This window comes from Euleptes europaea, chromosome 17, assembly GCF_029931775.1.
Source record: "Euleptes europaea isolate rEulEur1 chromosome 17, rEulEur1.hap1, whole genome shotgun sequence".
In the NCBI taxonomy this organism is placed as follows: Eukaryota; Metazoa; Chordata; class Lepidosauria; order Squamata; family Sphaerodactylidae; genus Euleptes; species Euleptes europaea.
This window is the reverse complement of record NC_079328.1, coordinates 13,366,436-13,391,034: the sequence shown is the minus strand read 5'-3', so window position 1 is coordinate 13,391,034 and position 24,599 is coordinate 13,366,436. Positions and strand designations below refer to the sequence as shown.

At 42.8% G+C, this 24,599-nt stretch overlaps 3 protein-coding genes across 12 annotated transcripts in view; all 3 read right to left on the bottom strand.

Moving 5' to 3' along the window:
• Positions 1-1,759: 1,759 nt before the first annotated feature.
• The window catches only part of LOC130489117 (protocadherin beta-16-like), a 184,730-nt gene continuing 161,890 nt past the window's right edge, over positions 1,760-24,599 (bottom strand). For 9 of the 10 annotated variants that reach the window (XM_056862838.1, XM_056862842.1, XM_056862836.1 and 6 more), the window contains exon 2: positions 1,760-1,879. In XM_056862838.1, coding sequence (XP_056718816.1) covers positions 1,760-1,879 — 120 coding nt within the window. Of the gene's footprint in view, positions 1,880-7,220; positions 9,593-24,599 lie in introns of those variants that run through there. The other variant, XM_056862846.1, reaches the window with a different exon arrangement.
• LOC130489185 (protocadherin beta-16-like) lies at positions 11,142-13,635 on the bottom strand. The gene has a single exon (XM_056862922.1). It carries the CDS (start codon positions 13,569-13,571, stop codon positions 11,142-11,144), a length of 2,430 nt encoding a protein of 809 aa, XP_056718900.1. The 5' UTR covers positions 13,572-13,635.
• On the bottom strand, positions 19,829-23,769 carry LOC130489184 (protocadherin beta-16-like). The gene is made up of 2 exons (XM_056862920.1): positions 21,321-23,769; positions 19,829-19,891 (listed from the first exon to the last, which is right to left on the bottom strand). Exons 1-2 carry the CDS (start codon positions 23,733-23,735, stop codon positions 19,829-19,831), a joined length of 2,478 nt encoding a protein of 825 aa, XP_056718898.1. The 5' UTR covers positions 23,736-23,769.

Here is a 24,599-nt window from a genome sequence, read left to right as displayed (position 1 = left end):
AACCACAACTGTGTAAGCACACCACTGTAATATACTCTACAATTCTTTTGTTAAGATGTGAGAGCTTTACCATGGGATTGTGCCTGGGTTTACCCCTGAACTTTCCCTTTTGTGGAAGAGATCAGATTGGTGGCAAATCCAATTCAGTTACCATGGGGAAAGTCTCCAGCACTGGATGAGCCAGCATTTAAAGGATGTGCAGACAGTTAAAAAATGTAGGGTACTTCTCCGGTCCTCTTGAGCAGGAAAGGTGGCTAAAGTCTCCTTTTGAAAAGCAGTCATTGCAAAGGAATTGTAACTAGCTGGCATATTTTTCCTCACCATGAGGTAAATAAGAAAAGTTAAATTTCCTGAGACTTGTGCCCAGACCAGGGGTTCCTCAGCAGGGTTCTCAGCTCCAGGTTGGGAAATATCTGGAGATTTTGGAGGTGGAGCCTTAGGAGGGCAGAGTTTGGGGTACAATGCCATAGAGTCTACCCTCCAAAGCAGCCATTTTCTCTAGGTGAACTGATCTCTGTTGCCTGGAGGTCAGTTGTAGTCCCAGGAGATCCCCAGCCACCACCTGGAGGATGGCAACCCTGTTCCTCAGCCATTAGTACAGGGATTAATCAGCTGAGCAAAACGGAATCACTGCCATTGTAAATGGTCATATCTTTCAAGAACACATTTGGATTTCATGTAATAATGTCCCACCTTGTACCTCTTGCATTTGGGGGCCTTTTGGCCCTGCTGTTAACAATTTCCCCCCCTCTATAACCATCCATATGGAATATATGTCTGCCAGCTAAGGAGCCACCATTCATCTGATGAAGTGGACTCTAGACCACAAAAGTTTCTGCCAGAAATACAAATGTGTTGGTCTTTAAACTGCCACAAGACTCTTGTTTTCATTTTGCTATAACAGATTGATATGGCTTCTGGAATTAAATTTTAGTGAAAGTGTGTGTGTGTGTTGTGTGTGGATACTACAAAAGAGAGGTTTCTAGAACTTGGCTAAAGAAAAAAGAACAGAGACAAGCATTTTAAAAAGTAAGTATACACAGAAACTAAATATGACCAAGTAGCTATGAACACAATTCACAGGAAGATTCTCCCAACTGAAATGAACGGGAGCCGAGCGATAGCACCACTCCCGTTCGCAGCTCCTGTCTCTTTCCCTGTGGCTTGTGAGCTCCCCTGTGCTTTGTGTGTCAAAGCTCTTTCTTGCTTACTGCTCAGTGTATACATACTTATTCACTTGGGACTTCCCAGGAAGGGGCAGGATACAAGTAACAATTGCGGGCCAATCTTCTATATGACAGAGAAGGGGCAGGCAATGGGATTTCTGAACGATTGCAATAAGCATTGAAAATACTTTGAAAAGCAGCAAAATGTCTACAGTCATAAACTGAAGATTAGCAAGAATCACAAACAAGCATGCAAGGGTTTCTCTTACGCTTCCTTCACAGCTAGATCAACGGAGCAGCTGTCTGTTTTCAAATTGTAAGAAGCAGAAATAATGAAGCAGCTATATAACAGGGAAGCATATGGGTACAACCCACCCAGAAGTTCTCCTGGACAAGCCCTACTTGAATGGGTGGCAGCTGAGTTAACTGGGATTGTGTAGGAGAACTGTTGGGTGTTTCTGCCTGATGTCTTTCTCTTTTTCGTAAAGGTCTCATCATGGGGGTGGAGGCAGGCTTCAGTCTTCTTGTGCGACACTTGGTCTCCTGCTTCTTATTTGTCCTTCAGTGCTATTATGATGGACAGAGTTGGTCATCTACTGATAAGAAAGCCAGTCATTTTGGCCAATGTTTGCATTTGCAGTTATAGCCTGATTCCCAGCGCAACCTGGGCCTCCAGATCTGGCAGCTGAGTCTTCAGAGACAGCACCTCTGGCCTGCAAAGAATATAAAAGGATATATTAGCATTTCTGAATATTGTGTATAGTTTTCTTTCCTTAAATGCTATCAGGTTGTTTAGCCAAAATTGCAAGTGTTCTGTCTGAAGATGAAGACATCCTGGTTACTGTAAAAGTTAATGCTCAGGTCATTTAGTGGTGGGTTAAAGCTGTACCAAAGGAATCCCCCCGCCTTGCCATGCCAGCAAAAGCAAGGGGTAAGTGCTGGGTTACTACCATCTTGACAGAAGAACTTTGCTGGAAGATTGGACCCAAGGGGTTAAGGGAAGCTGCGAGTTTAATGGGGATACAACCAACATCATTCAGATTGAGTTACCCCTGGGCATGTAGCCGGGGCCATAACACTGGGAAACCACATGTATCTAGAAAAGGATATATCAAAAAATATTACAATACTAGTCTAGCAGCAGTCTAGAAACAACTCTCCACTCTGGTTGACTTAATGACCATGTTGCAATATTTTCATAAGAATGATAATAAAAATCACAATATTCCCCTGAGTATCTCCACTCTACTTTCCCCCTTCCCTCCACAGTAATCCCCACTCAGGTCAAATGTTGGCCGCCATGATAGTATCTCAATCTGCTGGTCTTATAATGGAGGGCTAGATTCTGGAATGCTGTGCCTAAATAGACCAACAGACAGACAGACATTTTTCTACCAGGACACTGTGATAGAAGAGATCAAAGGAGAGAAAAACCCAACATGCTACATGAATGTAGTGCTATGCCATTCCAGTCTCTTACTTTTATTAAAGAAGTAACAGAGGTGCAGATGAAGCAATTAAGAACAAAGTAAAATTGATTAAAGGAAAGTCAAGGAACAGTGGCCAGGTATTCACCTACAGCATCCTTCTATCCTGATCTGGACCCCATCAACCCTGGTTAGTACTTGGATGGGAGACCACCAAGGAAATTCAGGGTTGTTATGCAGAGGCAGGCAAAGGCAAACCACCTCTGAAAGTCTCTTGCCTTTAAAACCCTACGGGATCACCATAGGTCAGCTGTGACTTTTTTTTTTAAATATATTTTTTATTGCATTGGAAGTCATTTTACATCTCCATACCTTTATAATTACAATTTACACTTTCTTTCTTCCAATACAAGTTTCCCCCTTTCCCTCCCCCCACGGACCAATCCATAATATCATATTTTCATATTTTCAGCCATGAGCATAACCTTTTTAGTTTTACTAAAGTCTCTTCGTTGGATTCTCCTCTTTTCACCCAATTAATATATGGGTTCCACTTAGTCTTCATTTCCATTTCTTCTGTTTCTCCCATCGTCTGTTGTTTTAAGTATCCCAATACATCTGTTTGCACGTATTCGAACACATAATTATTCCACCTGTCCATAGTCCACTTTGTTTTATCTTTCCATCCAAAAGCTATAACTGCGTGAGCCGATAATATCATTGCTTTAAACATCTCTTGTTCACTCTTTTCTACCTTCTCACAACCCATTATTCCCATAAACATCAGGTCTACAGTTACTTGAAGTGTAATCTTAAACAATTCTCTAATTTTACTAAGTATTTTGTTCCAAAATTCTACTACCCTTGGGCACTCCCACCACAAATGTGAGAACCACCCCTCTTTCGCATTACAATGCCAACAATTCGGTCTCATTCCTTTGATCATATGTGCTATTTGGGCCGGTGTTCGGTACCACTTCAGCATTATTTTCCTTTCCAACTCTTTATATCTATCTATCTTCAACATTTTAATACCCTTCATCATTTTATTCACCATTTGTGTTGATATTGTGGTTTCTTTTGCCCATTTTGCCTGTATTATTCTAATCATAAATTCTTTATCTCTTATCATCATTCTGTATATTTTCCCTGCTAATCCTTTTCTAATATATGCTTCACTCTATTAACTCTTCCAATTCATTGTCCTCTCTTTTCATACATTCTCCCCATCTTCCTTGTTTTACTGCTTCATATAGTCCCCTCAGTCCCAGCCAATGTCTTTGGCCCACTTCATCTAATACTCTCTGAAAAGGTTTCAAATTTCCTTGGTGATCTAATATGTCCTTCACTCTATAATAACCCTTATTTTTCATTTTTAACCCTAAGTTACCATCTATAACACTTTCTTTCACACAAACTATTGGGTCCAAGGTCAGCTATGACTTGACAGTACTTTCCACCACCAATATACTGCAGTCAGTTATTCTGTATTATACAACCCTTTTTTGGTTGTATAATACAGAACAACTTAAGTGACCAAAGTCTGCCCACACTGTTGATAACTTCCTGTGCCATGCATCTTTAAACAATCAACACAAGGCCATTAAGCGTAAGACAAAAAGGCGTTTTGTGGTGCTTTAAACTAGCCGCTTTGGTATGTCTTTAAGATTAGTCTTTTAGGTTTCAGGTTAGATTTAGTTACTGTCCAGCCATAAAAGCTTATGCCCCAATACATTTAAGGAGCAACAGGGCTCCTTTTTAAAGCTGCCACAGGAATGGGGAAAGTGTGGATTTATTCTGAAAGCAAAGTGGCTTCCACACGGGGATGGCTTCCCTGTTGCTGGTGTAGCTGCAGATAAAGCACAGCAGCTATGGGGCATCCGCATGGCAAGTTTCTCTGCAGTTTCCCTGCTGAAATCCCCTGGAAGTGATCACTTGCTCTCCCCTGAGACACCAGGAAATCTGCTGTTTTTTAAAGAAAATTTATATTTATTTATTTTACATATTAATACAGAAAAAAGAAAAAATATTAGGAAGAAGAAGAAGAAGAAGAAGAGTTGGTTTTTATATGCCAACTTTCTCCACCTCTTAAGGGAGACTCAAACCAGCTTACAATCACCTGCCCTTCCCTTCCCCACAAAAGGCACCCTGTGAGGTAGGTGGGACTGAGAGCACTCTAAGAGAGCTGTAACTTGCCCAAGGTCACCAGCTGGCTTCGTGTGTAGGAGTGGGGAAACAAATCCATTTCACCAGATTAGCCTCTGCTACTCATGTGGAGGAGTGAGGAATCAAACCCGGTTCTCCAGATCAGAGTCCACAGCTCCAAACCACCGCTCTTAACCACTATACCACTTGGCTCCCAGACAAAAAACAGACAAAAAAAGGATAATATAGATAGGACTGGGATTACTACTACTCATTAGAACACTTAATAAATTCAGAGCAAAGCCATAATTAATGCTTTAAGCTTACCTAGCACAATATTAACATAGTGTAAAAGAAGAGATATCACAATGCTTTAGAAGTCACACCACATTTGAAAACATCTTCACTGATTATCTGATAAATAATTTAAGAAATAGTTAAACCGATGAATAAGATATATGGCCTGATTCAATTATTTCTATGAAGCCCATAATTATTTCTATTCGTCCTAGCAAAACAGTCCCTTCTATATTCCCTATAGTTACTTAAAATATGTTAATAAAATAAAACATATTACAGTACATTTAAAAGTTTGCTTCTCTAAAGAAATACAATTCACATTTAAGACAATAGCCTAACTTTAACTTGGTTTTTAGAAGCAATATGAATAATATAATTTCCATTTATTTTCAAAAACATTTCTTGGCCTTTTGTTAACATAGCTTGTCAGTTTTGCCATTGCCACATATTCAGCAATTTTGCTATTCCGTTCCTCCAAACATGGACAATCTTCTGATTTCCGTTTCATTGCTAATACAACTCTCGTGGCTATAACCATATACTTAAATAGTTCTACTAAGATTTTAGGTATAGTAAAATATCATTATACCAATACAGTGTCATAACTATGGGAGTAGCAAGTTCTATAAATTCACAGCTTTTTTTTTTTTAAGTCCCTATTCCCTTATGTTATAAAGCTATACCTTTTCCCTTATATCCCTGCAAGGGAAGGAGATAGAGACTTACTTTTAAAAAATGAAAGCTGGGAATTCAGAGAACCTACTTTAGGGTTGCCAATCTCCAGGTACTAGCAGGAGATCTCCTGCTGGTACAACTGATCTCCAGCTCAGACAGACCAGATAACCTGGAGAAAATGGCCGCTTTGGCAATTGGACTCTATGGCATTGAAGTCCCTCCCCTCCCCAAACCCCACCTCCTCAAGCTCCACCCCAAAAACCTCCCGCCGGTGGCGGAGAGGGACCTGGCAACCCTAACCTACTTTCCCCTGAAAATTCAGGGAACGTTGTATTGTACAGTGTTGTTTCACTATAACAATATTCTAGCAGTGATTAAAAACAACAACAACCCAGGTGGCAGTGGAGGAAAAGGCTGCCATGGGGATAGGATAAGGGGAAACATCTGTCATGTGGGCTGGAAAATCCAAATCCTCTCCTCACATACACAAACACATACACTGAGCAGATATCCAGGCTTTACTGTAATCTTTTCCAAAATTTCGGCACAAAGCAGGTTTGAGAACAATCGGAGAAAAGGTGAGGAAACCCCCAGAAGTACATGAATATGCCATGATGCTGTTGGGGAAGCAGGGAAAACCCCACTTCACAAAGCACTGGACTTGGGGCAGATAACCCATTCAGAAGCCACCCAATAGTCCTTGTCATTGAAATCTGAATGAGCAAACAACCCTTTTACTACTACCACAATCCAGCCAATATATCGTTTTTACATTCATATACATAGGTAGAAGACAGCTGAAGGCTTTTCTATAAATTATACTTCCATTGATTTGGGAATTTCCCACATCCATATTTCAAAACGTTTGTTGGCTTAAGTATGCACCCATATTTTATTCTGCATAATCAACGTTCACAAATGATACAGTACAGATTAACATCTTCAGCTATTGCTTGTGAAAAGATCTTGAGTTTTCTTTTGCACCCTCTTGGAAACACTCACCATAACACATACTAATTGATGTAATATAGTCATACTTATTTGTAGAGCGATGGGTTTCATCAGTTACCAATGGGGCTTTCTTACATTAATAGTTTAATATGCCACTCGAAGAATCATAAACTGTGAATACGTTCACAACAGGAGAGTAGAAAATGCATTATAATCAATAATCAAATGAAACATTATTTTTCATACAATAAAATGGAAGATTACGCCTTATGACTGACCCAGAACTTTCGTTTAGGGCCGATGCAGGGAATAGTCATGTCCACATGGCAAGTAGCCTATGTGAGGGAACAGATATTCCCCCCTCTTTTAGGCTGGTCATTTCCCCAGACAGACACAGTGCAGATACTTGCAGGTGTGGTATGTTTGCATTCTCTCCCCCTTCCAGGGTTCATTATTTTTTCTGGATTGGGCCATTATTTGCGCAACATAATTCAATGCATTATTTACTCAGGTTTTCCTTAAATACGTCACACATACATATTTTGGCTTAACTTACCTGAGAGTCATTGTTAGATGCCATAGGAGCTTTAAGATCCACAGCTAGTGAAGGCAGAAGAGGGCTGAGAACTTTAAATTCGTTGGTCCCATACCCGGCTGTTAAGAAGACCTCATAGCAATTTGGATGAGAAAGAGTCCCAGAACCATTCGGACCAGAAGAATTAGGAACAAAATCAGAATCACAGTAGAAATTCCCAGAAGAAATGTGACTTCCTTTCTGGCCTTTCCTTGTTTTATGTATCCGAATGGCTATAACTGTTATCACAGAAAACAAGAAAAGAAAAGAAATGAAACATAAGGATATTATTAAATATAAGGTCAGGGAATTGTCCTGTTCTTCTTCAGGTGGTGGATCCACAATCTGCATATGTGAGTCTGAAAACCCATCAACGAGAAGGATGTTGAGACTTGTCGTACTGGACTTAGGTGCTTTCCCATTGTCTTTCACCACTATGAGGAGTCTCTGCTTAAAAGCATCCTGATTGGTAACAACACGGGTAGTCCTTACTTCTCCATTATGAGCTTCCACTGAAAACAGACCCGGTTCTGTGGCCTTCAGGAGCTCATAGGAAAGCCAAGAGTTCTGACCAGAATCTCTGTCCACTGCCACCACCTTGGTGACCAGGTAGCCAGCCTCAGCCCCCCTGGGAACCAGGTCATTGGATGGGGAAGTGCCATTCTGAAGTGGGTACAGGATGAACGGGGCGTTATCGTTTTCATCCATGACAACAACTCGGACCTTAACTTCGGAGCTCAGGGGAGGAGAACCGCTGTCCACAGCCCTCACAGTCACCTGGAAATCTTTTATCTGCTCATAGTCCAGAGATCGGATGGCATACAGATTCCCAGTTTCAGAGTTGATGGAGACATAAGAGGACAAAGGTTGATCCCTGACTTTCCCAGGCAAAAGAGAATAGGTCACTTTGGCATTCTGCTCCGCATCCAGGTCCTTGGCTTGGACCAATCCTACAAGCAGTCCTGGAATATTGTTTTCCCATAGCTGCATATGATACAGTGATTTCTCAAAAATTGGAGAGTTGTCATTGATGTCAGAAATCTGAACATTAATTATTATTGAGGAAGAGAGCCTGAGAGAACCCCAGTCTGTGGCTATGATGGTGATGTTGTACTCTGAGACGCTTTCTCGGTCTAGGGGCTGTTGGGTCACCAGCTGGTAATAGTTATTCACTGAGGTCTTCAGTCCAAAAGGGAGGCCTGGTTCAATGGAGCAAGATGTTCTGCCATTGTCTCCAGAGTCTCGATCTGTGACGCTGAAAAGCACAACCTGTGTATCTAAAGGCGAATCCTCTCGCAATGGACTAGTGCGTGATATGACTGCCACGTCCGGGACATTGTCATTCTCATCCTCAACCAGCACTAAGACCTTACAGCCTGCTGAAAGACCCCCGCCATCTGATGCTTTAATGTTCATGTCATAGCTGATTTCTTTTTCATAGTCAATTGGACCCAAAACTGTGATTTCTCCAGTGCTTTCATTCAGATGGAACAAATGACGAATTTGATCAGGCACCCGATGGAATGAGTAGAAAATCTGTGCATTTGATCCAAAATCCAAATCTCTGGCTTCCACTTTCGCCACCAGTGTACCACGAGGACTGTTTTCCTTTAGCTTCACTTTGTATTCAAGTTGTGTAAACTGAGGAAAGTTGTCATTGATGTCCAAAACATTAATTTTTATTTGAACTGTACCTGTTCTCTGTGGCACCCCTCCATCAACAGCTGTCAGAGTTAGCCGAATCTCGGCCTCCTTCTCTCTATCTAGTGGTTTCTCTAGAACAAGGTCCACATATTTGCTCCCAAATTCATCACTTTGTACATCCAGCCTAAAATGCCCATTGGGACTCAGTGTGTAGTTCTGGATACTGTTTTCACCCAAGTCTGCATCTTGGGCAGATTCCAAAGGGAATCGGGTATTTGTAGGAACATGTTCAGAAATTTCCAATTTGAATTCATTATGAGAGAATCCAGGAGTGTTGTCATTCACATCTTGTATCTCTATCTCCATATTGTAGATCTTTAAAGGGTCTTGGAGCACAATTTCAGACAACAGTAAACAAGGCTCCAACTTGCCACACAATGCTTCTCTGTCTATTTTGCCATTTACAATCACATTCCCAGAATTGGTATCCAGCTGGAAATACTGCTTATTGCTTTTGGAAACCAGCTGGGCACTGTGAGCAGAGAGCTCCCCTGGTCCCAGTTTCAAATCCTTCAGCACATTAGCCACCAGAGACCCACTTTTCTTCTCTTCGGGCAAATAATAGCGAATGGAGACACACACCACTCCAGACAGAGAGAGGAAGAACAAAAGGTACAGACCTTTTCTGATCCTGAAGCTATCCTCCATGGTGCCAGCCTCTCCTTGGTCAGATGTTTTATCTCTTTAATCAAAATCTTCTGACTTTTATTCAGTGGGTACCTGTAATGCTGGAGACGTGAATGTTGTTCTGCAGTGCTGATTGCTGCTTGTCACTGCTGAAAACTAGCTGTTCTTTGGTTTTGAATCCTCCATTTATTGGCTCTTTAAATAAGATTCTCGTTTCCTGCTACATGTGTTTGCCAATGCTGCCACCAAGTGGCTAAATAGCAAAAAAACATGGGAGATCGCAAATTTTCCTTCAAATGGCATTTATATGCACAATACACCATTAGGAAAAAGTTTATATTTACCATATTATGTTTTAAATAGTGGAATGCCTAAGTAATAGCGAGCTGTTGTGGCCATTACTGTACGGGCAGGCAGCCTTTTTGGACCAAATATTCCCCAAATCTGCAATGTCTGATGACACTGGTGTGGGGGAGAAGCAAGGAGAACAAAGAGGCCCTGGCTCGTGCCAGATTGACAGGTCCATGAGTCAGTGATGGGCATCAACCAGGACCACTACCTTCTCCAAGATGGTCAGTCTTAGAAGTGCTACTGGCATCTTGCTTGCTTGAGTTGAGAAATGGCCTAGTATGCCATATGCCTAGACAGCATATGCTGGGGGCTGTCTATCCCTGGGATAGTGTTATGACTCTTGATATCACACAGAGGAAAAACTACATGCCCCCCAGACAGAATCTCATCCCATGCCACTTTTGAAAAATACGTTTCCCACCCACAATTGCAAATATCTGAAAAAGTGAACTGTGACTCACGAAAGCTCATACCCTACCAGAAATGTTATTCGTTTTTAAGATGCTACTGGACTCTTGCTCTTTTCTGCCCCAGGATGTGGTGATAGCTGCCAACTTGGAAGGCTTTAAGAGGGGAGTAGACATGTTCATGGAGGATAGGGCTATTCATAGCTACTAGTCAAAATGGATACTAGTCATGATGCATACCTATTCTCTCCAGGATCAGAGGAGCATGCCTATTCTATTAGGTGATGTGTAATATAGGCAGGATAATGCTGCTGCAGTTGTCTTGTTTGTGGGCTTCCTAGAGGCACCTGGTTGGCCACTGTATGAACAGACTGCTGGACATGATGGGCTTTGGTCTGATCCAGCATGGCTTTTCTTATGTTCTTAAGTTCTACTGCTAACAGATTGACTAACACAGCTATCTATTGTGATCTATCACAATGACAAATAGTTCAAGAGTCAAGGAGGGCAAAACAGAGAGATGTGCAATCAAGTTACATGGGATACTGCACAACATAATTATTTGTGTAAGAATGGGAAAAAACCAATATACCAGGATACAAAAGATACATAGAAATAGCAAATAGGAAAAAAGCGAAGGAATAATTTCAAAGTATCAGTCACATTTTCTGAAATGCAGCACACTCAGGTTTAAGAGTTATTGAATCAACAGGGGGAAGTCATAGACAAATAGCACTGGACTGAGGATGAGGTTTTTATACAGGTTCATATATTAAGGATGTAAGAGCATAAAACCATAGGAATGGGATGACTATTATATTCTTACCTGATTCATGAGTTGCCGTTCTGCTGCATGGCTAGGAACTTCTTGGGAGCCAGTTGAAATCCTTTGAACCCCCTGGGACTGAGCAGGCTCCACAGAAAACACAGGAAAGAGTGGCCTGAGAAACCTGAACTCGCTGTTCAGAGATCCACCAGCTAAGCACACCTCATAGTTGTATGCCCGGGAAAGGGATCCAGCATCAGCATCTCCACAGTTCTCTGGGAAATTAGGTCCTACTGGGAAATTCAGGGCTGAGCTCTCCACAAACTTCCTCTTTTTCTGTATCTTGATAGCGACAAACACCACTGCAGAAACCAGAAAAATGAAGGAGATGACAGCCAAGCATATGACCAGATACAGAGTCAAGGTACGGTCTTCCTCCTCCACCACTTCATCCTTAGGGATATCCACCATTTTCATATAGGGGTCAGAAAAGCCATCCACTAGCAGAATGCTCAGCGTTGCAGAGGTGGACTGGGGAGGACTCCCGTTGTCTCTGACTCCGATTATAAGTTTTTGTTTGAAGCTGTCTCGTTTATTAATGGGTCTCATGGTTTTCACTTCTCCATTCTGGACCCCCACACCAAACAGACCCGGTTCTGTGGCCTTCAGGAGCTCATAGGAGAGCCAAGAGTTCTGACCGGAATCTCTGTCCACGGCCACCACCTTGGTGACCAGGTAGCCAGCCTCGGCCCCCCTGGGAACCAGGTCATTGGATGGGGAGGTGCCATTCTGAAGAGGGTACAGGATGAACGGGGCATTATCATTTTCATCCAGGACAACAACTCGGATCATAACTTTGGAACTCAGGGGAGGAGAACCGCTGTCCACAGCCCTCACAGTCACCTGGAAATCTTTCACCTGCTCATAGTCCAGTGATCGGATGGCATACAGATTCCCAGTTTCAGAGTTGATGGAGACGTAAGAGGACACAGGTTGATCACTGGCCTTCCCAGGCAAAAGTGAATAGGTCACTTTGGCATTCTGTTCTGTATCTGGGTCATCAGCATGTACCAATCCTATTAAATGACCTGGAATATTATTTTCTCGTATTTGCATTTCATATGTTGACTTCTCAAATATTGGAGAGTTGTCATTGACATCTGAGATCTGAACATTAATTATTCTTCTTGAACTAAGCCTGGGGGAGCCTTTGTCTGTGGCTGTGATGGTGATGTTGTACTCTGAGACGCTTTCTCGGTCTAGAGGCTGTTGGGTCACCAGTTGGTAATAGTTATTCTCAGAAGCTTTTAGCATGAAGGGCAAGTTTGCCTCAGTGGTGCAGGCAGTTCTTCCATTATCTCCAGAGTCTTGATCGGTAACACTGAAGAGAGCTACAACAGTATCTGGGGGAGAATCTTCTGGTAAGGGGCTGGTGAGGGAGGTTAGGGTCACCTCTGGGGCGTTGTCATTCCTGTCCTCAACCTCCACAATGACTTTGCAGTAAGCAGAGAGCCCCCCTCCATCCGAAGCTTTGATGTTTATCTCATAATTTCTCTCCTCTTCATAATCAATGGTTCCTGCAACAGTAAGTTCCCCAGTATGCTTGCTTAACTTGAACGATCTGAGCACATTTTCTGGCACCTGGCTAAAGGAATAAGTAATTTCTGCATTTGTACCAAGATCCTGGTCGTTTGCTTCAACTTTGGTGACTAATGTGTCCAATGGGCTGTTTTCCATTAGTTTCACTTTGTACAGAGATTGGTGAAAATGAGGAGCATTGTCATTGATGTCCAGAACATCAATGATTAATTTTGCTGTTCCAGTTCTCTTTGGGATCCCTCCATCAGTAGCTGACAGAATCAGGGGAAAATGTGACTGCTCTTCACGGTCTAATTGTTTTTGTAATACTAATTCTGCATATTTGGTACCATCGCTGCGACTTAGCACATCCAGTCTAAAATGGTCATTTGGACTAAGTGTATAGTTCTGAACAGCATTTTCTCCTCTATCTGCATCTCGAGCTTTCTCCAAAGGGAATCGAGCATTTGTTTGAGTCTGCTCGGGTATTTCAAAAAGAAATTCTTTTTGAGAGAACTGCGGGAAATTATCATTCACGTCCTCTATTTCAATCTCAATTCTGTGCACTTGCAATGGGTTTTCCAGCACAATCTCTGAGAGTAAGACACACAGGTCTTTCTGACCACACAAAGCCTCTCGGTCTATTTTATCATTTAATAGCACATTCCCAGAGTGAGGATCCAGCTGGAAATATTGCTTGGTGCTTTTAGAAACCAGCCGGGCTCTACGAACAGACAGCTCCTTCACATCCACCTTCAAGTCTTTTAACACATTTGCCACCAGAGACCCACTTTTCTTTTCCTCTGGCACTGAATAGCGGAAGGACTCACATATTGCCCCACACATGCAGAGATACAGGAAAAAAGACCAACCTTGCCAGATGCTGTTGTGATTTCTCATTGTCTCAGCCTCCTTCAGTACAGATTTAACACACAGGATGGTTCTTGGTAAGTTGCCTCATTTATCTCCAATATATTTTAGAGGCAAATATTTCCACTTGCAGTATTTATTTTGGGAGCTGCAAATCCAAGCCACTTCCCTGTGCCGTTTCCAAAGATGTTCTCTCGGTGAAGAGTTGTTGCCTTTCCCTTTCAGATGTTTTTTTTTCTAATGACCATTGCTTTCCAGGAGATATTACTTCAATAGTCTATCTTGTGTTGTGCAATAGCACCACCTTGTGTTTACTCTACAATACAACTCCCCTAAATGTTAGCCTTTACCAGTTTTATCACTGGTGTGCATACAAAGTTCCTTCTAGACACAGATGTAGCAATAGATTTTGAGGGGTGAGGTGAGCTGGCTGCAAAATGTGCACAAGCACTGTGTAATTGTTCACAGTAATCTGCAAGAATGGAGACTGTGCAGAAACTGAACATGTCACCAGGTAGGGTTGCCAGGTCCCTCTTCACCACTGGCGGGAGGTTTTTGGGGCAAAGCCTGAAGAGGGTGGGGTTTGGGGAGGGGGTTCAATGCCATAAAGTCCAATGGCCAAAGTGGCCATTTTCTCCAAGTGAACTACCTCTATCAGCTGGAGATCAGTTGTAATAGCAGATCTCCAGCTAGTACCTGGAGGTTGGCAACCCTACCACCAGGGGATTTCAGCGATTGCCTGGACAATCTGGATACTTGCCGACCAACTAGGTTTGCCAGCTCTGGGTTGGGAAATACCTGGAGATTTTAGGGGCAGGGCCCGAGGAGGGCAGGGTTTGGGGAGGGGAGGGACTTCAATGTCATAGAGTCCAATGGCCAAAGCGGCCATTTTCTCCAGGTCAACGGATCTCTGCCGGCTGGAGATCAGTTGTAATAGCAGGAGGTCTTCAGCTAGTACCTGGCGGTTGGCAACCCTACCACCAACGTCAGGGCAAAATTAGCTATCTTGTTGGAGATCATTGATTAGGATCTGTGATGAGGTTCAGGGTGGGTATTTTTTATAGCTGTTATTCAAAGCATCAGCAGGGGTTGCAGCAGCTCATAGGATGAGGCCTCTATCACTGTGCACTTCTGAAGATGGAGGGGAAGGTGTTGATTGGATGCAGTGGTGGAGCTTCTGGGGCTATGACTGAAACATTGCAGGTATGCAGCTTTTGACTGGACAGTGAAATCTGGCACCAGAAAGTGATGTCATCACACTGCACTCATACTCCTTACTGTAGAATGGTAATTACTTTTCCTTGTTTTCCAATTTTAATCCCCTCCCCACCACCACCAAGCTGCAATGCATCCCTCTGGAGAAAGCAGATCTCTTGACAGCTGTATTCAGGCCAAGTTGATTCATTAGATGTTCATGGAATTCAGGGTCCTTTTAATGTTAGTCTGGAATTCCTGTTAGTTTTCCTAATTAAAGTTTTAATCTTGGCGAGCAACCTTATAGCTTAGATCTCAAATCCTAGCAGTTTTAACATCTGTGTATATGGATTCCTCACATAAATGGCATGTAAGAACATAAGAACATAAGAAAAGCCATGCTGGATCAGACCAAGGCCCATCAAGTCCAGCAGTCTGTTCACACAGTGGCCAACCAGGTACCTCTAGGAAGCCACCAAACAAGACGAATGCAGCAGCATTATCCTGCCTGTATTCCACAGCACCTAATATAATAGGGATGCTCCTCTGATCCTGGAGAGAACAGGTATGCATCATGACTAGTATCCATTTTGACTAGTAGCCATGGATAGCCCAATCCTCCATGAATATGTCCACTCCCCTCTTAAAGCCTTCCAAGTTGGCAGCCATCATCACATCCTGGGGCAGGGAGTTCCACAATAGGAGAGATATTTTCACTGATTTCCTTTCTTCCACTGAAGACCCCTGACTTTGCTCCCTAGTCTGTTGCTGAGGGTCCAAGACACCTGGGAACAAAGTTTTGGATGGCTCAATCGGCTGCAGAAGGAGGGAAAAGCAAAGACCCATTCTGCAAAGTCCATGGATGGGTGGATACATACCGTTGATGCTGGTTGGGTAGAACTGATGTCCAGTTCTTCTGGATAATTTTTGATTATTCTTTAAAAGTAAGGACATTTATCTTTGCAGGATGGAAGAGGGCCTTATTTAGGTTCTGGAGACATGATATTTGTTTCTAGTGGTTGTTGTTGTTGTTTTCCATCTTGGATGTCATGTGGAACAGCTGCTTCCTCATAAAGAATTTCAAGACTTTAAAAAATGTAATATCTTGTAATTTTGCAATTTGTCTATAGATTTGGTCCACGCAAACAGATTTGTTAGCCATCTTGCATATGCTTATTCTTTTTTAAATTTCGGTGCTGAAATTCTAGACTTATGTATCGTTTCGTAGAATCATAGAGTTGGAAGGGACCACCAGGGTCATCTAGACCATCCACCCGCACAATACAGGAAATTCACATTCCCCCCACACCACAGTGACCCCTGCTCCATGCCCAGATTGGGGAGGAATCCCCCTCCAGGATCGCTGGCCAATCTGGCCTGGAGGAAAATTGCTTCCTGACCCCAAAGTGGCAATTGGCACTACCCTGGGCATGCAAGAAAGGGCCACGAGAGCCAAAAACCTCCAAGGAAGGAGAGCCCACCCGAGGAAGCCTGTTCCACTGAGGAACTGCTCTGTCAGAAAGTTCTTCCTAATGTTTAGCCAAAGACTTAATTTTAACCCAACCTTTTGAGGCAACAGAGAACAACTCTGCACCATCCCCTATGGGACAGCCCTTCAAGTACTTGAAGATGGTTATCATATAACCTCTCAGTAGTCTCCTCTCCAGGCTCAACATACCCAGCTCCTTCAACCTTTCCTCAAGGGACTTGGTCTCCAGACACCTCACCAACTTCATTCCCCTCCTCTGGATATGTTCCAGCTTGTCTACATCCTTCTTAAATTGTGGTGCCCAAAACTGAACACAATACTCTAGGTGAGGTCTAACCAGAGCAGAGTAAAGCGATACCATTTGTGTGATCTGGACACTACACTTCTTTGATACAGCCCAAAATCGCATTTGCCCTTTTAGCTACTGCATCACACTGCTGACATGTTCAGTGTATAGCCTACTAAGACTCCTAGATCTTTTTCACATACACTGCTTCCAAGACAAATCTCCTCCATCCTATAATTATGCATTTGATTTTTCCTACCCAAATGCAGAATTTTACATTTTTCTCTGTTGAAATTTATTTTTTTATTAATTTTAGCCTAGTTCTACAGCCTGTTGAGATCATCATGTATCCTGGCAAATTTAATAAGCATCCTCTCTATTCCTTCATCAAAATCATTTATAAAGATGTTTAACAACACAGGGCCCAGGACAGAGACCTGAGGACCTCCACTTGTCACTCCATTCCAAGAGGATGAGGAACCATTAATAGACACCCTTTGGGTGCAATCCATCAACCAGTTACAGTCTCACCTAACTGTAATAGGATCCAAAACACATTTTACCAACTTGTCAACAAGAATATTATTTGGAACCTTATCAAAAGCCTTACTGAAATCAAGAAAGATGTCTACAGCATTCTCCTGATCCAGCAAGGTAGTAACTTTCTCAAAAAAAGGGGATAAGATTAGTCTGGCATTAGTTTCTTCATTAAACACCATCATATTTATTTTTCTGAAAGTTTTCTCCTTTGTCCCATGTTTTGATGTTCTCAGGGGGCTTAGGGTATAGGATTGGCAGGTGCCAGACAATCTCTTGTCACTGCACCCTCATGCCCATGACCAATCATTTTGGAGGCAGGATGGAAAAGGGAAGGGAAATGGCATCACCTATGCTGTGACATCTGTTCTGGATGAAAAGTGATATCACAGCCCCCTGTCTCATGGTGCTCTAGGAATTATAACTAACCCTATGGTCTTTACTAGAAAGATTTGGGGAATTCCTAGAGTATCGGGAGGGGTGATGTTGCTTCCAGGTTTTGTCTAGATATGATGTCATGGTGTTGCTGATGCTGTTTTCCAGGGCTCTCCCAAGGGTCATCATCAGCAAGCTGGCAATCCTATTAGGCTGCCAAAGAACAAACTCTAGCCTTAATGCAGAGTAATTACTAAACTTAATGCAGGTCTTCCTTCCTGCAGTAGGAAGCTGGTGGCAGTCTAAAAAAGGGTAAGGAGGTTTTGATAACTGATATTTACTGCTTTTTAGTGTTTCTCTTTTTTATAATTCATCACAGGCTTATCAAAAATACAGAAAGCAATATTAAGCAACATTATTTTGATGTAGTTAATATGGGCAGCCTTTGAAACAAGTCTGGAACCTTCAGCTAACAGAAAATTCGACTTCCCATCTGTGATATGGGTGGCCCTGAGGGAGTGCATGGGTCCACCTCTAGCATAGTTGCACTGGTTACCCATTATTAATTAATCAATCAATTAATTAAATATTTAATAGACACGTGTCTTTCTTATGGAGCTTAAGGCAGATCACAGTAAATATAATAAAATATATAAAGTAGATTACATACAAAACATAAAACCAAAATTTAAAATCACAGTTTAGGACTACTTTAGTAAAATGCAGTCCTAAATAAAACTGTCTTTAGCTGCCTCCTAAAGATCAAAAGTGAAGGGGCCAGGCACACTTCTCTGGGGAGATTGTCCACAATTGTGGGGCTGCCACTGAAAAAGCCCTCTCTCGTGTACTTACCAAGTAAGCTTCTTTGATTGATAAACAGTGAGGAGGTCCTTTCCCTTTGATCCAGATAGCACTTCAGATATCATGGTCCCAAGCTATGTAGGGCTTTAAAGATCAAAGTCAACACCTTGAATTGGGCTCACGAACGAATCGGTAGCCAGTGTAATTGCTGTAATATTGGGGTCACATGCTCCCGACAGCTGGCCCCAACCAGCAGTCTTCTGAGCACTCTTCAAGGGTAGCCCCAAGTAAAGTGCATTGCAATAGCCTAGTCTAGATGTAACTAAGGCATGGATCACTGTGGCTAGTTCTGACTGACCCAGGAATTGTTACTAGGTGGGCAGCCTGACCTCCCGCCCTGGTCATGGCAACCACACCAGAGACTCACTATACTGCCTAAGCGGTAATGCCCGTCGCTTTGGCAAGCGTTCCTTTGCTTTGTGCAAGCCAGACTGTCTAGGACAAGAGACCGGGTCGCCCCTAAACAAGCCAGAGGGAAGCCATGATCCTGATTGTCTCCTGATCCAAAGAGAAGCCATGGAGCCAAGGCGAGAGCACCACGTAGCCATCTCCTGCATTTCCCCGCCTCCCAACAGTTCAATCAGCAAAACATCCGTTGCAATCTACATTAGCAGCTGGAGACAATTCCCACAGATGCCACATCCTGGAAAGCCGAGATTCGCACCTTCTTGAGACATCGCCATAAATCTCCAAGAGATAAGAATCAGATTCCAGCCAGTCCCGCGGATGTACAAATCACTGGTGTCAGGATAGCATATAATATTGCCACATCACAATAAGTCTTTGATCCCCATTGTTTTGAGAAGGAGCCATCTGAGGTAATCTCTACCCCCCCCCGGGAAGCCCCTCACCACCCTGCCCCCAGAGTAAGGTATAATTGAATCCCCCAAAAGTCCTTAGGGCTCTCTCTCTTCCTGTCTCTCTGATACTGACTGTCACTCGGCCAGAGTGAGCAGCCATGCTGGAACATACAGGGGACTCCCCCTGCCCCCTTTTTATTCCTCTCTGCCATGGAACTCGGACATCTTCTGGATTTGGTAATGTATTACCCACCAACGACCTTAGAACCGTCTCTGTATATACCACCTTTTTCTTTCTTAGGAATTTCTGTATGTGTGTATGCATCATTGAACGTTTGCTTATATAAACTCTCTTAATCCGAAAGCCATTTGCCTCTGTCTTTATTCAGGGGTACTGAAAACAACTCTGGTATACACTGGGTGTGATTCCACTATATAAATAAATATTCTGTGATTTCCAACTGCTGCTATAATTCACCAAGTTAAGAGCAGTTTGGGTAACAGAAAGGATGCAGCTGATGCACCATCAAAAGGTGGGCAAAAGCATTCCAGATCACTGCAACCATTTGGTTTTCTATGGTGACAACTTTGTTGAGTAGCTCTCCCAAGCTGTGCACCAGCCTGGCTTTTCAAGGGGAGTATATCCCCATCAGTGGGTTCTTCCACATTCTCATTTTTTATTGCTTCAGGGTTTCCCCCCCCCCTTTCTACCTGTATTTCGTTCCCTCTGGTGGTCAATTTGATATTACATCTCTGTAACTGCAGGGAAATATGCCAGACATACAGCGATGTAATATCGAATCAACCACTAGAGGGAGAAAAACACATGTGCAAAAGGTAAAAACCCCCAAAACAATAGGGACACAGAAGTGATGAAAATGAGAATGCAGAAGAGCCCTACGGCAGGGGAGATCTGAGGTCCCTGGTTTGCCTTTCTACTAAACCAGAGAATATCTGTCATATCAAGATTAAGTTTCACCGTGTTGACCCTCATCCAGCCCATTACTGACTCCAAGCACTGGTTCAGAACATTAACAGCATCCTTGAAATTAGGTGGACAAGAGAGGTAGAGCTAGGTATCATCTGTTTATTGGTGACACTATAGCTCAAACCTCCTGATGACCTTTCCCAATGACTTCATGTAGATATTAAGTAGCATGAGGGATAAGATAAAACCCTGTGGAACCCCACAGGTCAGTGGCCATGGGGCAGAGCAGGAGTCCCCCAGCACCATCTTCTGAGTGAGAGGTTGGCAGCTAGAATGTAAGGAGGAGAGTAATGTAGGATCAAGGAGGATCCTGAGATAGGGTAGTGAAACTAACAATCTTTCCTTGAGGGGAATAGCTCCAAGGAAAAGGGGGTGATCCTTACCAAATGTTAAAAAAGGCAAATTGGAACCTGTGTGTATGTTCCTGCCTCCACAGACTTTAGAAATTTTGTGTCAAATAAGGTTATGCCAGTTTATCTAAGGAGTGACAGCCAAGTGATCTCTCTCAACAATTACAAACACCAGCTGGTAGAACAAAACAGATAAATTCTTGAGACAAACTATCTACTGCATAAAGTTATACAAAGTTTCCCACATTCCTATAGCCTTTTCACCTGCCAAGTCTAAACCTGAAATGTCCCTGACAGTCTGACTTGACCATTTTCCCCAAAGTGAAAAATAATACCGTTTTTGTGTTGAACATTCATATCAGCCTCTCATGTGCCAAAATCAGACCTATACTAATGAAGGGGTTTTCTGTTCCTCAGCCTCCTAGGCTGGGACAGAATTTGGAGAACAAATTATCTTAAATAATAGGAACAGCTCTAGGGATGCAGGGGGAAACTCAGACCTAAGTATTCTTGCCAATGAGAGCCTTGAGCTTCAAGCTTAAAGCAGCTGGAGGCAAGATCATGCTGCTCCGCTGAGCACGAGCGGGAAGTCATAGGCATTGTTTCACAGCAGAAACACCGAAGACTAGGGTATAATAAAGACACATACCAAGAATCTTAGTGGGAATAAAATCATGTAAGAATGAAAGGAGCAGCATCAGACTGAAAGAACAAACTTTTAAAAATGTACTTAAAATAAAGGGAGGTTAAAATTACCAGTGACGAGGACCTGAGAAAGGGAGATGTTAAGAATCATATATTAAATATGACATTTTGCCTAATACAATCAATTTTCAGTGATACTGTGCCCTGTTCTAATGTGACCAGTATGAGGTAATCAAGAAGAATATCTCACTTACCTGTTCTTTTGGTTTTCTGCCCTCCAACTGCTCAGGAGTCTCTTGAGCATTAAAAGAAATCCTGTGATTCTCAGACACGTTTGGGTCTCCCATAGAAAAAACAGGAATGAGTGGCCTAAGAAATCTGAACTCGCTGCTTAGTGATCCACCGGTTAGGCAAACATCATAGTGGTAAGTCCGGGAAAGAGACCCACTCTGAGAATCAACACCAGTTTCTGGGATCTCAGGTAAGGCAGGTGGAAACTGAGGAAGGGCAGTGATAAAACTAGACTCTTTCTTGTGCATTTTGATGACAACAAACAAAATGATGCAAATCAGGAACACAAAGGACACTGCAGCCAAGCAGATCACCAGATACATCGTCAAGGAGCCATCTTCTTCACGTGCTTCATGACTGACACTTGCAATATTCAGATAAGGGTCTGAAAAGCCATCCACTGGAAGTATATTCAGCGTAGCAGTGCTGGTCTGGGGAGGGTGGCCATTGTCTCTGACCAGGATAATCAGTTTCTGCTTGTTTGTGTCTCGCTCTGTCAGTGGTCTCCTTGTTTTCACTTCTCCATTCTGCACTCCTATGCTGAAAAGGCCGGGGTCGGTGGCCTTCAGCAATTCATAGGACAACCAAGAGTTCTGTCCCGAATCCCCATCCACAGCCACCACTTTGGCCACCAGGTAACCAGCCTCCACGGACTTGGGAACCAGGTCGTTGCAGGGGGAGGTGCTGTTCTGAAGGGGGTAGAGGAAGAAGGGAGCGTTATCATTTTCATCCAGGATGACAACTCGAACAACAACCTCCGAGCTCAGTGGAGGAGAACCCCCATCTGAAGCCCTCACTGTCACCTGGAATTCCTTGATCTGCTCATAATCCAAAGATCGCAGGACATAAAGATTCCCAGTCTCAGAGTTGATGGAAATGTAAGAGGTCACAGGAGCACCACTGGCATTTCCAGGCACAAGAGAATAGGTCACCTGGGCATTCTGCTCCATGTCCAGGTCAACAGCATGTATTGAGCCCATCAGTAGGCCTGGAATATTGTTTTCCCACAACTGCATTTCATACTTTGCCTTCTCAAACACTGGAGAGTTGTCATTGATGTCTGAGATTAAAACCGTAATTGTTCTTTTTGTAGTGAGCCTGGGAGAGCCCCGATCAGTAGCTGTGATGGTGATGTTATACTCAGGGACTTTCTCTCTGTCCAAAGGACTTTGAGTCACCAGTTGATAATAATTATTTACAGTGGTTTTTAACAGAAAGGGCAAGTTCATCTCCACAGAGCAGGAGGTCCTGCCATTGTCTCCGGAGTCCTGGTCTGTGACACTGAAGAGCATCACCAGAGTATCTAGTGGAGAGTCTTCTGCTAAAGGGCTGGTGACAGATATAACCAATATCTCAGGTGCATTGTCATTCTCATCCTCAATTTCCACCAGTACCTTGCAGTGGCCTGAAAGACCCCCTCCATCTGTTGCTTTGATGTCCATGTAATAGTTGGCTTCATTTTCATAGTCAATTGGACCCAAAACAGTGATTTCTCCAGTGGTTTGATGTAACTGGAACAAGTGGCCTATTTTCTCAGGCACCTGATGGAATGAATAAGAGATCTGCGCATTTGAACCAAAATCCAAATCTCTGGCTTCCACTTTAGCCACCAAAGTACCATGAGGACTGTTTTCCTTTAACTTCACTTTATACTCAGATTGTGTAAATTGGGGGAAGTTGTCATTGTTGTCCAGGACATTAATATTTATTTGTACTGTGGCTGTTCTCTGTGGTACCCCTCCATCAACAGCTGTGAGAGTCAGCCCAACATGTGCCTGCTTCTCCCTGTCTAAAGGTTTCTCCAGAACAAGGTATAAATACCTTTTGCCACTGCTGTCACTTTGTAATTCCAGCCGAAAATTCTCATTGGGACTGAGTGTGTAGTTCTGGATACTGTTTTCACCCAAGTCTGCATCTTGGGCAGATTCCAAGGGGAATCGAGTATTTGCAGGGACCTGCTCAGGAATTTCAAGATTAAATTCATTTTTGGAGAATTCTGGAGAATTATCATTCACATCTTCTATCTGCATCTCAATACTGTATATCTTCAAGGGATTTTGGAGCACAATTTCAAACAACAGTAAGCAAGAATCCATCCCACCACACAAAGCTTCTCTGTCGATTTTGTCATTTACAATCACATTGCCAGAATGGGTATCCAGCTGGAAATATTGCTTTTTGCTTTTGGAAACCAGCTGGGCCCTGAGAGCAGAGAGCTCCCCTGGTCTCAGTTTCAAATCCTTCAGCACATTAGCCACCACAGACCCACTTTTCTTCTCTTCAGGCAAAGAATAGCGAATGGAGACACACACCACTCCAGACAGAGAGAGTAAGAACAAAAGATACAGACCTTTTCTGATCCTGAAGATATCCTCCATGGTGTCAGGCTCTCCCAGGTCAGATATTTATGGTTTCCAAAACATAAAAGAAGCTGGCTACTATTGAGAGATATTTTATCCTGTTGGAAAATTAATTTTGATCTGATGTGTTCACTGTTTTCTTTCTTTAAATATGCCAATCCATCCAGCCATCACATTTCTTCTGGCTTCAGATTCTGTCTGTTTATAGCTTTCTGCTAGTGCTGCTTCAAAATAAGACTCTTTTTGAAATTCCATTTGCAACTCATCTGCTTGCTCATACTGCCATCTTGTGGCTCAACCTGAAGAAAACCATAAATGTTCTATATTGTTTAATAAACTACTAATTCCCAAAGCTTTTGAAGTGGGGTCCACTTTAAAACTTACTCTGTCTTTTGGAGTCTACTTGCAGAGTAACTCCATGGAACATTCTCACCATCATCGCTTAAAGTGCAAGAATGTCATATCAAGTGCAAAAAAAGATTATGGTATTTTTTTATTGCTGTATAAAGATCTCATGGCCATTTGCGTCATTATGCTAGTCAAACTCAAATTTGACATTGAATATATGATTGACAGGACCATACCTTTGATGAGTTTGTTGTTTAAAATCAACTTTTATGAATGTGTAAATGCCCAGCATGGGAGGGAAGGCAGCATGGTATAGCCTGATCTCATCTGATCTCAGAAGCTAAGCAGGGTTGGTACCACCAAGAAAGACTGCCAAGGTCTTCCTCTGCAGAAGAAGGCAATGGCAAACCACCTCTGCATCTCACTTACCTTGAAAGCCCCTTGCTGGGGTTGCCTTAAATCAGCTGTGAGTTGATGACACTTTACACCCACAAATGCACAACACATTTTATATTTTAGGAATATACTTAAAAT

Excerpts from the sequence above, each read along its gene's own strand:
- LOC130489185 (XM_056862922.1), bottom strand. The coding sequence starts at position 13,571 with ATGAGAAATCACAACAGCATCTGGCAAGGTTGGTCTTTTTTCCTGTAT.
- LOC130489184 (XM_056862920.1), bottom strand. The coding sequence starts at position 23,735 with ATGGAGGATATCTTCAGGATCAGAAAAGGTCTGTATCTTTTGTTCTTA. Across the intron at positions 19,892-21,320 it reads GCAGAAAACCAAAAGAACAG|TGGTTGATTCGATATTACAT; the intron begins GTAAGTGAGATA and ends TTCTCCCTCTAG.